Source organism: Cornus florida, unplaced genomic scaffold (assembly GCF_030987335.1).
Source record: "Cornus florida cultivar Cherokee Brave unplaced genomic scaffold, ASM3098733v1 CherokeeBrave_3.0.0_Hap2_Chr01, whole genome shotgun sequence".
Taxonomy (NCBI): domain Eukaryota; kingdom Viridiplantae; phylum Streptophyta; class Magnoliopsida; order Cornales; family Cornaceae; genus Cornus; species Cornus florida.
In genome coordinates, this window is record NW_026775571.1 from 54,645,240 (window position 1) to 54,659,287 (window position 14,048).

General features: G+C 36.3%; 1 protein-coding gene across 2 annotated transcripts in view; it reads left to right on the plus strand.

Annotated features, from left to right (window-relative positions):
* Positions 1–2,182: 2,182 nt before the first annotated feature.
* The window catches only part of LOC132297357 (actin-related protein 9), a 74,827-nt gene continuing 62,961 nt past the window's right edge, over positions 2,183–14,048 (plus strand). For both annotated transcript variants that reach the window (XR_009479223.1, XM_059794912.1), the window contains exons 1-6: positions 2,183–2,270; positions 2,368–2,440; positions 2,534–2,652; positions 2,768–2,827; positions 2,927–2,992; positions 8,816–8,918. Coding sequence is in view for 1 of the 2 variants with exons in the window: in XM_059794912.1 (XP_059650895.1) it covers positions 2,268–2,270; positions 2,368–2,440; positions 2,534–2,652; positions 2,768–2,827; positions 2,927–2,992; positions 8,816–8,918 (424 nt within the window). In the remaining variant the exon portion in view is untranslated. The remainder of the gene's footprint in view (positions 2,271–2,367; positions 2,441–2,533; positions 2,653–2,767; positions 2,828–2,926; positions 2,993–8,815; positions 8,919–14,048) is intronic.

Consider the following 14,048-nt stretch of genomic DNA (forward strand, 5'->3'; position numbering starts at 1 on the left):
CTACATGTATGAATCACAACTTCGCGTTGGAAAACAGCCCGAAATTAAAAAAGAAGAGAGAAGATGAGGTGGTTCATGAAAAATTTCATTGAACCTCCAATCATGGTCTACTAGCAAAAAGCTTCATTTTATTATTGCACGAATATAAGTAACAAGCAAAAAGAGGCCAACCATTAGTACACATGGACATTGGTAAGGAAGCTTTGGTCATTTTTAAAGATTTTATGAAAAATGTTTTACAAGTAAAATATGTATTTTTTTTTTTTTTGGAAGTTTTTATGAGTAAAATATTCTCCCAGTCTTTATATGCTACTAAATCTGGAAAAACACCAAAAACATTTTAGCATCATAGTCCATGACTGACAAACATTTCATGTTTCAACTATTGCAGCAAAAAAGTATGCAAGGTTTTTACTTTTTAGTGGAGGTGGAATGTGGTGAGTGAATGAGCATCTTAAGAAATTGTAGAAGCAATCGTTTTGAGGAATGTACATATGGTAGCACGCAGCAGACATGAATCAATATTATTAAGCAACATAGCCTAGCTAACAATTAAACTACAAAATTCAGGGTAAATTTACTTTGTTTGTAACTTTCACTTTTAGATTCAACTATGGTAAAAAATCAATCTAACCTCATAAGGTTTCAACAAAGAAACAAGTAGGCCGAGTTTTAAAATAATTTTTGCAATGTTAAAATTATCCTTCTGATAATTTTAAAATTATTCAACTATGGTAAAAAATCATTTTTACCCTAATTAATACGTGATGTGACAAAATTAGTCACAAATTTATGACCGAAATGCCCTCAATCTCGTGCCTTTTAGTTATAAATTTGGGATTAATTTTGTCAAACCACATATATTAATTAAAGTCTAAAATGTAACTTTATCCATTTAAAAGGTAAATTTGGCATTGCAAATTTTTTTTCAGATGGAGTTAATAGTTAAATAACGAATTGGACACCAACATGGCAGTGACCTAACAGGATTAGGCTCCTCCTTTTCAAAGAGAGGTCAGGGGTTTGAGTCTCACTGAAGACATCTGTGTGTGAATATCAACTAAGAAAAAATAATAATAATAACAGATTGAACATTCTTCTTCTTGAAATCTAAAGAGAGGTTAGAGTGATTTTTAACATAATTCAATTTGAATGTGAAAATTGCAAATCTTAGGAGTCTGAAGGTAATTTAACTAGGTTGTTTTAATACAAGTTTTCTCAATAACTTAATTATAAAGTTAATATGTATTAATTTCTTTTAATAATTTATAAAAGGTTAATACAACATATATAAGATATAAAATAATAATAACAACAATAATAAATGCAGTATTTTGTAAATCTGCACTTTATATGAACTTATATTTATATACTTAAGGGCAAAGGACAATAAACCCCTCGGCTATGAGACTTTTTCAGTAAGCCCCTTGTCTAGTTGTTTTGTTTTGTTTTTTTTATTTTTTATTATACATCAAAGAACCCCCTCCAGCTATCGAGGGTGGTTAAATCCTAATTTATCCGAATTTTAAAAATTTATATCTCACAAATTATACATCAAAAAATTGCAAATAATGTATGCATAAAAAACTTATGAAACAAGGATTCTATAAATATAAGATTTGTGTAACAAATCGCCGTAACCAAAAAGAAATAGGCAATCTAAGAATATACTCTAGTAATCTTATTTTATTTTTAAGAATATGCTTTAGCAATCTTATTTTAAAATATAAAATAATTGGAATATTTGTAAGAAATTTTTTAGAATTATTCATTTGCATAAGGAGCATAACATATAAAAAATTTAACCCCAAGAAAGACCATTTCATAAGATATCATATTATGCATCAAGATATTTTCATTTTCTTATAGAGTTACCATTAAAAAAAATAAAAATAAAATAAATAATAGGTTTTTGTTAGGGCTAAATTGTTTATATGTTATGCTTTATACATAAATGAATAATTCTGAATTTTTTTTCATGTTGCACAAATCTTATATTTATGAAATTATTGTTTCATACGATTTTTTAAGTACTAAAACAATATTTTAGTTAAAACATTCACTCTTTTACCATCTCAGATAATTAGAGGGATTCTTTAGTAAATAATTAGACAGAGACACTGAAAAAAGCCCATAGTCGAGTTTATCGTACTTTACCCTATACTTCAAATATGAAACTTATTTGTGTAAGCATATTTTTACCTGGTAAAAGTCACACAGAGAGCAGACCCACAGCGCGCCTTCTTTCCTACCGCTCGTCCTCCGCCATGGTGAGTACCACAACACCCCTCGTCCTCCTGCTCTAGTTTCTCTCTCTTCAATCTGATTCTTGCAATTTCGTCTCTAACTACTTCTTTATATTCTCAGGATTACCTCAAATCAGCAGTTCCTTCTCAACTCTTAACTGAACGCGGCTCCAATCTGGTTGTCATCAACCCAGGTACTCAAACCCTAACACTCTCAAAAGAGTGTCTTGTATAACTGGAAATATAGTGTAACTATTCGACTCATAATGTGGTGTTATAATTATTAGGTTCTGCGAATATTCGAATTGGACTAGCTCAACAGGACACTCCTCTTAATATCCCTCACTGCATTGCTCGACGTACCAGTGGAGCAAATCAAGTCCCTAAAAGAAATGTGCTTGATCAGGTATTAATGTTCCTATTTCTTGAATTATTAAATTTTGAATTGGGGTTTTATTTATTTATGTTTGTTGATCATTCCTTTATTCCTTTATTTATTTATTGCCGGTGGGGGTGTTCAGATGCTTAATTCTCAGGTTACAACTGCCCAACACATGGAACGGGAGAAGGCGTATGACATTGTGAGTGAATGACATTGTATAGTCTTACTCTTGAACTCATAGAATCCCTTCTTATTAGGTCGTTTAAATATATTTATTATTTATTTTTTTGCCCCTTAGATTGCATCATTGTTGAAGATTCCTTTTCTAGATGAAGAAGTGGCAAACAACTCATTCCCGCGGAAGGTACAAAAAGTTGCTTAATGCCGTTATTCTATTTGTAAATTTTTCTTTGGACTTAATATGTGCTCTATGATAATAAATAATCAATTCTTGCAGTATGCTGCCTCTACTTTCTGAAAAGGATCCATATAGCAAAGCAAAATCCTTCTTAGTCATAAAGTTGCACGTAATATGGCTTGGGCAATAACAATAACAAAAATGCTAATGAAATAAATGTAAAACCAAAAACAAAAATACGTGAAGCACTTAGTAATATGGTCACTAGAGTTTCACTGTCTTTTTATAAAATTTTCTTTCACAGGCTCCGTTTGTTTGGATACAAAATATTTAGATTTATTTTTTATTTTTTATTTTTATGTTTTGGTGTTTGGTTGTCAAAAAATTAAGTAAAATATTTACTAAGTAAAATATTTTTATTAAAACCTAACAAAAATAATTTACCCATCAATTTTTGGCAAGTTATTTTACATGCCACCCGATGACATGACCTTTTGCCAACCAAACACCGGAAAATAAAAAAAATATTTTACTTGAAGAGAAAAGTATTTTCCGAGGAAGATATTTTATGTCGAAGCAAACGTAGCCTTAGTGCTTTGCACTATCTCTTGGTGCTTGGTGAAGCAAATGATTAACCTATTTGTGGGCATACACCTCCTCAATGGGTGGCTAGGATGCGTTTGAAAGAGATGACTAATATTTATACTTTAGAACACTAATACTCCCTCCGTCCCATATTAGTAGTCCATTTTTCTATTTTTGGTTTTCCCATAATAGTTGTCCCATTTCAAAAATCAATGCACTATTTTTATTAACATTCCCAATTTACCCCTAAAAGATAAACCACAATAAAGTGTCAAAATGGTGGACCCCATCAAAGAATAACATTTAAAAGGGATAAATTTGGAAACCAATGTAATAAAAGCTAGTGTCTTAAGATGTGTGAATTTTGAATGTGGACATCAATAATGGAACAGAGGGAGTATATCTAAGGTATATACACATCTCTACAAAATTCTTTAACAGTCTAGAGTTCTCCATACTTCTCTATAATCTCTACAAGGCACTCCTTTATTCTAGGATCCTCCACAATCTTCTACAATTTCTATAGAAATATGGAACACTTTAGAACCTCGTTCTCAAGTGTGCCATGTAGATGTTGTTAAAGGATTTAAGTATTAAAGTTACACCCTCTCTGATAGCTTAATCTTTTAGAGTAGATGGTAGTTAACATAGTATTAGAGTCAAAGGTCTCTAATTCAAACCTCATAGTCACCCTTAAAATTAAAATTGAAAACACGTATTGGACCAAAGGAAGGTGATTCGGAGAGCAAAGTTATTAGGTTTGAGACTGTTTTCTTCCATAATGTTTGGCGTAGATTAGTTTCCTGCAAGTATGGGGATGATTTTGGCGGATGGACTACACGTCCGGTTTCTATTGCGGGAGGAGTTGGGGCTTGGAAATCCATTCGGAAAGGATAGGATGCCTTTTCTCCTCATGTTAGATTCAGAGTTCATGATGGTAGTCGTGTTCGTTTTTGGGAAGATCTTTGGTGTGGGAATCAGCCTTTATGTCGTACTTTCCCCAGATTATATAGTATTGCAGTTGATAGACATGCCATTGTAGCTAACTGTTATCAGCTTGATAATAGTGGAATTACGTGGAATGTTCTTTTTCAGCGCTCTTTTCAGGATTGGGAGTTAGAAGATGTGAGTATTTTCTTAGATCAATTGTAACGGCAGGAAGGAATTGGCAGGGGTTATGACAATTTGATTTAGATATCCTCTTCTCACGGCCGTTTTGAAGTAAGGTCTTTGTTCTTATGTTTGTCTAATTTTGCACCCTATGATTTTTCGTAGAAGACTATATGGCGCTTTATGGCTCCTGCTAGGGTGGCTTTTTTTGTATGGACCGCCGTTTGGGTAAGATTCTGATGATCGATAATTTGAGGAAAAGGGGAAATTATTTTGTTAATTGGTATTGCATATGTAAGCAGAATGGGGAGTCAGTCGATCATCTCCTAATGCATTGTTTTGTAGTGCACGACTACTGGAATCTTATTCTTGGGCTATTTGGCATGTATTGGGTAATGCCACGTTCTACTAAGGAGCCGATTCATGCTTGGAGAGGTTGTCGTGTGAGTAGGAGTGTTCGTGATTATTGGAGATCTGTACCACATTGTATTTGGTGGTGCATTTGGAAGGAGAGAAATAGTAGAATGTTTGAAGAAGGAGTCGTCTACAACGACACTGAAACTTTTTATTATACGTTCTCTCTTCAGTTATGTGAACAGAAGTTCTTGTTCCTCTTCTGATGATTTAATTTGTTTTTTGGATTCTTTGGGGCCTTAGTTCTCGGTTTCTCTTATGTCTATGGGACGCGTTCCCCTATTGAATGCCTTTTTTAATTTATTATTACTTATAAAAAAAAAAAAGTGTTTGTAGTGCCACACGCGAGGGGGCGTGTTGAAGGATTTAAATATTAAAATTACACCATCTCTAACAGCTAAGCTTTTAGAGTAGATGGTAGTTAACAGATGTCATATAGTGTCCTAAAAGCTTTGGAAGAAAAAAAAAAAGTCTTCCATAGGTAATTTGGGTCTTTCTTTTTCAGAGTTTGATGTCATTTTCGCATTGGTTCTGTTGCTGAGAGCCGCTTCCGCCAGTACGCTTGTGTGGTGAAACCTCTCACCAACCAGGTAGGGCATGACAAAAAGGCATACTTTATGTTGTTCTTCGGATCCTACTTCACTCAATCTCTTCAAACTAGAATATTTTTTTCTATGTGCCATGCCAACTTATTTTTTGAAGGATTTGATCATGACTAATTCTTGGTTCTTAATTTCTTATTAAATGGGCACTAACAAGTTTTATATGTTAAAATTTTAATTTGGTACGATGCAATTGGTAAAATTAACCGAGGGACAAGGTTTGCACTTGGGGATCACAATAAGGCAGGTTTGGAAAGGAGTACCCTAAACCCTACCTCGCCCCAATTAACAATCTCAGTTCCGTCCCTTTCCGAAACTTGAGACGGGTTTTCACTCTCAATCCCATCCTTGTTGCAAGAATAGCACCCAGACCTCTTCCTCACCCTTCTTGTATCATATTGTTTCCATAGTTCTACTGCAGAGACTGCCGTGGCCGTGGTCGTGGAAGGTATAGTTGTCGGGGAGTGGAGAATGGAGAGGCAAAGGCGTAGTTGGTTAATTTCCATCTCCTTTACTTTACTTTTGCTCTCCTCATCATAAATGACTTGTTAGTTGTGTCGTAAGGTGATGTGATACTGGTATCTAGTCACTATTGTTTTGTGAATCACAAAGAACACTAGTACTACGAGTGACCGGCTAAAATAATAGATAGATCCTACTATAGGTAGGGGTGACCAAATAATCCTTCAATCTGTTAATCCGGTCCGAACCAATCCGATCCGTGTGATTTGGTTCGGTTTTCAGATCTTATGGTTTGGTGATGGTTTAGAAAAATAGCAATCCGCTATTTGTGGTTCGGTTAACGGATTGAGTCATGAAAAAACTAATCCGAACCGTTGCCTAAATAATATATTAATATTATATATATATATATATATATACAATATTGAATATGCTTACTGCATTTCAATTTTTTTTTTTTATTCATTATTCTATTTGGATAATTTATATTTTGTGCTATTAAGTATATAATTTACAAATCTATTGCTGTTATTTGGTATATGATTTACAAATTTTATTGCTATTACTATTAGCATGTTATCTAGTATAAGATCTACAAATCTATTTTATTTTTCTAGTTTTAATTACTAGATTTTAATTACTAATTTGATATTTTAATGTCCATAAAGTTTAATTATATTGGGCTATTTGAAAAGCCCAATCCGCCCAAACCGATCCGATCCGAAACGGATCGGTTTGGTTTGGATTGAAGGTCTCCACGGATCGGTTCGATTTCAAATTTCTCCATTCTGTGAGGACCGATTCGAATTGAACTTTATCCCAAACCGAACCAAACCGATCCGATATGTGATCACCCCTAACTACAGGCAAGTAGTATGGTAGCGATTAGACTAGAACTCCAACCTACTACTCCATGCAGAGTATGGATTCATGGCCCTAAGATAGGTCAAAGAAGAGTGAGGAACCTCTTGCCGGTTTTGGAATTCGCCATTAGGGAGTATTTTCATACCATCAACTGACACCGACTCCATTTGAAATTATGACTGAATGACCCAATGTAACATTTTATTTTGACTTATATGAATCTATAATTAGCTAATTAAAAGCTATTGAAGGACTGAGTAAGGACTGAACTTTCCTACTATCTCCCTCCACCATGCCATGAGTTTCTGATTGTGCCGGAGGCTTACGACGTTGGCAGTAGATGACCACCAACTGAGACTCTAGGAGTTGATGGGTGAGGTGCAACTGAGAAAGGGCTACGAGCCCCAATTTTAAGAGAAGAGATACCTATGTGTTCGTGTGTGTGTGAATCTAAAAGTAAATAAGGGTGGTAGGCCAATAAGACTTGGGTGGGCATAGAACAAAATTAGAGTTTGCAACTTTTGTTTTAATTTCTAGCTTGTATTAGAAATTTCAAAAGTTAGTTAATGTTAGTTGTTAACTCCTACTCATGGTTAAAGAAGAAATTTGAAGCTACAGTCAAGGATAATTGCGTAATCTTCTTGTGCAAGAGTAAAAAGTAAAATTGACACATTTATGCACTCACCAAATTAGGTTCCATGCATACATTATTAGGATTTCTAATTTTTACATGTTTTGATCTGATATGATTCCCTAAGTTTTTAAATTTGCATAAAAATGTTTCTGGAAACTTCCGATTCTGAAATTTTCTAAATTTAAAATTACAGTAGATTTCAATTAATCGAGGGCCATTGGAGTTGCGTCAATTGATTGACCAGCTCTTCAATTGATCGAGCCCTGAAAAAAATCAGTTTCTGTTTTGAATTAAAACACAACAAACCCCACTCTGTATATATTTTAACTTTGCCTATAAAAGTACCATGCTAAGGCAAAATAAAAACAAGTCATATACATATAGAGAGAGTTTTATTCTGAGTTTTAGAATTATATTTTTATTTTGCATTCACCATACTTTGTATGGGAATATTTGTACTGATCTCTTTGAAGATTTTAAATAGTATGTAATCAAGCTCTGGCAAATCACTCACCATCTTTATGCAACGATGATGATAATAATAGAATAAAACATGCTACCCTATATGCTCTCAATATGCTTTGGTTGCTTCTATGTATTAGTTTTGAAACCCTATGGCTGTTTAAATTTTTTTAGGGCTGAGTAAAGTAAGCCTTTATTGTTAGAAACCAAATTGGAAACTGCAGACCGCTAGGTTGGATTGATCCATTGACATGGTCAATCGATTGAATTGAAACAGAAATGTCAATAGGTTCCATTGATTGAACTCCTGTTTCAATATAATTTTAAAACTCAGTTTTATGCATTTAAATGTCTATATAATGCAATCGAAACATGAAAAATAACGTGAATGCATGCTTAAAAATCATAATTTGGTGAGGAAGCACTTGAGATTTGAGAGGTGAACTTACCTTTTTACCCTTGTTAAATCCTTGGATAGAAGTAACACCTAACTAACTCAACCAACTTTCAAAAGCATAGACAATTTAAAATTGAAACTTTAGGACTCGGTTTTGTATGAAATTAGCCAACTGAAGTTGTATTGATCTAAGGAAAAGGAGTTCATCTATGACTAATTTCAAGGTCAATACAAATGCCTAGGTTTATAGGGTTTTAGTCTGACCGAACTGCCTAACAATTTATGAATCTATTTTGCAGATGGGACGTGTTGATGGATATACTCCACAGAATAACAGGAAAGAGACAGCATTTGCTTGGACCAATGTGTTTGAGAAGAACTCTGATCCAACTTCAGCATTAGGTAATAGAACTTTGCCCCTTTGCCCTGTTCCATGAACTACGTTTTATGTTATCTTTTATCTTTTGTCATGCGGTAATGACTAGTATTTTCTATTTTCTTAGGTGCTTTGTAACACTTCTTTGAGTGTGATTCTATACATTGAATTGAAAATTATCATCTTAAACAATTAGCCAGACTTCTGCTGGGCACCTTAACTAAGTCATATTTTAGTGACTTGAGATAGACGAGAGGAACACGCGAAAAGAAAAAGCTACATGTATGTGGAATACAAGGATATTGCCAATATGAACATAATCTTGACTGCTCTTGCTATATTGCATACCCTACACTCTATATGCACAGGAGACTTCTATTGTACAAAATTTATTTGCATGGATGTTTTTTTAAAAAAATTAAGTTTAAAAGAATTGTATGCTATTGTTTTGATGGTATTTAGAAACAAAAAGAAAGTATTTGGAAGCCCTCTTTACTTTCTTTCCCACCCAACACAGGAAAATACTCTCTTTACAGTAGCAGAGCCTCATACCTTCTATTGGTTGCCTTCCTATATGTGAAGGTTCAGCAATAAAGCCTAATTTTTCTTAAAATATATATTTTGATTTTTCAGTGTTTAAATGCACATTTATTTGCCGTTAGAAAACAATTTTGAAAATTCGGAGCCATGAAGTTGGTATGCAGAATGTTGGGGCTGCGGAAGCACGCGAACAACGAGATCCAAAGAAAGCCAACAAAACAATACACACAAACACAAGATATAAAGTGGTTCAGCCAAAACTGGCCTACATCCACGGATGAGAAGAGATTCCACTATGATTCGTAGAAATATTACAACAGTAGAGTACAAACACCGTGTACATGTTTTTTCACCACATACCAGTCATTGCTACCAGTGCCACCGGTGTTTTTCCTACTCTACCAACCCACAAAATACATCTACCCATCAAGTCCCTTATGAGACTACATTCTCTCAATCTCACAAGTCTTGACCCATAACCAAGGTGCCTATTTATGGAGTTCCAAACCCAATTCCTTGTTGGACAAGGATTATAATTTCTTAGAGCCCAAGACTTGCTTAACAAAAAATTTCCTAACAGAATACAACTCTAAAATAGAAACCTAATTAGAATAGGAATTTGAGATACAATTTATAACAATCTCTATCTTGGCTTAAATTTCATCGGGTACTTTCTTGCTTCCCACGGCATTGATCAGGACGATTTATTGCAGCTTTAATCTTGTCGATTGTCCTGCAAAACTATGATTGCCCACACTACACATTGCTCAATTAGTCAAACTCCAAAGCTCCACCTCGGCTACTCGAACTCCATGCCATAAAATCCATCATGGTTTTCTAACCATCGTGACCAACTAAGCCGATTAACTCCACTTGCAACTGAAACCCATTCCCTCCTGTTGAGTTTTCTGGATCTCCTTCACCTTCGGCTCTAATACCAATTTGTTGGCAGCAGAAGCGTGAGAACAACGAGATTGAAAGGAAGCTAACAAAGCAATCACACACAAACACAAGATATAACGTGGTTCAGCCAAAACCGACTTACATCCACGGATGAGAAGAGATTTCACTATGATTCGTAGAGATATTATAACAATAGAGTACCAACACAACGTACATGTCTTTTTACCACATACCTGTTGAAGGATTTAAATATTAAAGTTACACCCTCTCTAATTGCTTGAAGCTTTTAGAGTAGATGGTAGTTAACATGGTATCAGAGCCAAAGGTCTTGAGTTCAAACCTCACCGTCACCGTAATTAAAAATTGAAAAACACGTGTTGGACCAAAAGAAGGCCACACGTGAAGGGACATGTTGAAGGATTTAAATATTAAAGTTACACCCTCTCTAATAGCTTAAGCTTTTAGAGTAGATGGTAGTTAACAATAGCACTCCATGAGCCTATATCCTCGCTACTAGTGCCACCGGTATTTTTTCTACTATACCAACCCACAAACTACCTCCACCCATTAATTCCCTACTACATCTCTCTCAATCTCATAAGTCTCAACCCACAACCAAGGTGCCTATTTATAGAGTTCCAAACCCAATTCCTTGTTAGACAAGGATTATAATTTCTTAGTACCAAGACTTGCTTAACAAGAAATCTCCTAACAGAATACAACTATAAAATACAAACCTAATTAGAATAGGAATTTGAGACACAATTCCCAACACTAAACCTAAAGGTTTTTTTCTTTTTTCTTTTTCATGGAGGAGCACATTCTTTATACAACTACACAAATAAAAAAGATCCAGTATGGCCTCAAACTATCCAACAAATATATTAGAGCCTCCATAGATTTACAATACCGACCATGTATTTAAAAAAAAAAAAAGGAACTAAGAATATAGAGTTTGAACACCCAAATAGGAGTCTCCTCCCCTTCAAAGGATCTCTTATTCCTCTCCTCCCCTAAACCCCACCACAAACAAAGGGGCAATCCTCCAAGTAGCTTGAGCTTGCTTCCCCACTATATACCCTCTGCAAGCTTCTAGCATGCTCCTTGTGGAAAGCGCTATGACCCAACTCACTCCAAATAGGGCAAGGAGCAGATCCATCCCTCTTGTGCCATTGGACAATGCAAGAGGAGATGGTCCGCTGTCTCCTCATCCCTTTTACACATGCAACACCAATTGGCAATAATCTTCCTTCTCCTCCTCAAACTATTGTTTGTCTAAATCCTCCCTTGAGACTGTCGTCTCATTGAAGAAAGTCACCTTTATTGGGGCTTAATTTGTCAAATGGCCTTCCAAGTAATGTGATGCCCTGCGGCTCCACCGATATCTTATAGAAAGAGCAGACTTCAAATCTCTCATGAGAAACAGCCGCCCAAGTGTACTCATCTATCTGCTTACTAGTTAACAAAACCAAGAACCAAACAAAGTCAACCACCTCTCAATTTTGAAGATGCCTCACAAACTTGGATGTCCCCAACCAAACTCCTGCTATCAAGGCCATAATTATCTGCCATTGTAGAGGGTTTGTTCAATCCAATCCGATAGATACTTGAAAAGGCCCCCAAAGTTGACGACCTCCACACCACGTATCACATGCGTCCCACTCTTCACTCTAAACCGAATATAACTGAATGTGTTTGGAAATTTCATCCCACCCCTTCCGGATGAACTTCCACACGCCCACTCCTATCCTGTCGAGAGCTTCACCTCCAAGCAACACCACCCTTCACTGCCTTCCCCAAACTTACAACAAATAACCCTCCTCCATAGCCTTTGCCTCTGTTCCTCGCACCTCCATAACCATTTGTCCAACATTAAGCATATCCACGCCTATTCCCCAACCCTCCAGTCTGAATCGGCCTGCAAATCTGCTCCCAATTCACTAGGTGGTAACTCCTCCCCCATACCACCTAAAATGTTCCTATGCAGCTTCTTTTTTTCCACAGAAGCCAACATCTGGAACAAAGATAGGAAGTAGGTTGGCAAATTCAAAAGGTACTCTTTCATTAGACTAATCTGCCCCCCTTTCGAAAGGTATTGTTTCTTCCACCCTAGTCTCCTCTCATACCGATGGACGATTGGTCCCATATTGATGCCTTTCTTCAAACAGTTGACTAGACTGAAATTGTGTTAACAGTTGAAATTTCTTCAAACAGTTGACTCTTTTTATCCACATAGGACTTTCTTCAAACAGTTGAAGATCCTAAGAAGACTAGACTGAAATTGCATTAACAAGGGTAGGAATGTTTATGGGTTTTAAGTCATTTAGTTTAGTTGTAAATTTATCTTAAGGTAATTTGCACTCACCACCCACCAGGTTTGGCTTAAAAACACCTAGATACAACTTAGACCTTTTTTGAACAATGACACCCCCCAAGTTTGATAAACTAAACAAAGACACTCAATCATAATAAAAGTACATATTTACCCTTTGACTTATAATTTGAGCATGTGAATTTTTTTAATTGACCAAAATAACCCTCACTTCTCCCTCTTCTTCTTCCTATTCATTCTCTCTCTACCTCTCCTCTTTCACCCACATCTCAAACCACGGGATCGCCACCACCACCGCCACCAGTAGAGCCAACACCAAATCACTCTCAACTCCTCCTCAATCGCCCTTATCATCAACCCCATACCCAACCTCTCAATCCTCACAAGTCTCCCCCATCACACCCACCATCACACAGTACATAAGTCTGTGTCTTTGAAGAACATCGACGGAGTCGATCTTCATCACAATACATGACTGGTTTACAAAGCTTGATTTGGAGGAAAAAGAACTGCGACAACCGGCGGTGCAAAGCCCGAGGACGCGACCATGGAGCCCTATCTTGATCCGAGCCAGATTGATTTACCCAAGGACAAGACCACTAGGAGCGTGACCCGACGAGAGCTTGTTGGCCGCACATTGACGGAAAGAACGTGGTCGTTCGGGCAGAGGGGCGGTGGGGCCACCAAGGACAGGACCGCCGGGAAGTTTTTGGCGTTGTTGTGGAGCATCACAAAGTCATGGTCGGCGGCGAAGCGAATCCAGGTGATGCCATACATCGCCTCCACTGTTTCAAGCTCGCCTGACAGATCTCATCGCTGTCCAATCCTTTCGCTGGCGGTTCTGCTCGTTGATTTTGTCTCTTCATGTTCTCTCTTATATATATATATATATATATATATATCTCTCTTATATATATATATATATATATATATATCTACCCACACACACACACACAATTATATATCTACCCATATATGGGTACCGTGACGGACATGGCCTCTGTTGTGTGCAAATATTTGTACTGTTTATGTGTGATGGAAGATAAAAGAAGAGTTGGTGGTGCTAAGAGGTTTGTGGTGGCGGCGGTGGCTCCTCTGTGGGCAATGTTTCTGAGGGTCAGTTTAGTCAATTAAAATGAGGTTATAAAGGTAATTTAACAATTTACATGGGTCAATTGAGAGGTCAAAGGGCAAGTATGTACTATTGTCATGTTTGGGGTGTCTTTGTCTAGTTTATCAAAGTTGGGGGGGCGTTTGAACCACACTAGCTCTAAGTTGTGTCTAGGTGTCTTTAAGGCAAACATGACGGGGTGTGAGTGCAAATTACCCTTTATCTTAATTTTCTGTTTAATGTTTGCCTTAAGCTTTAGTTGGGTTATTT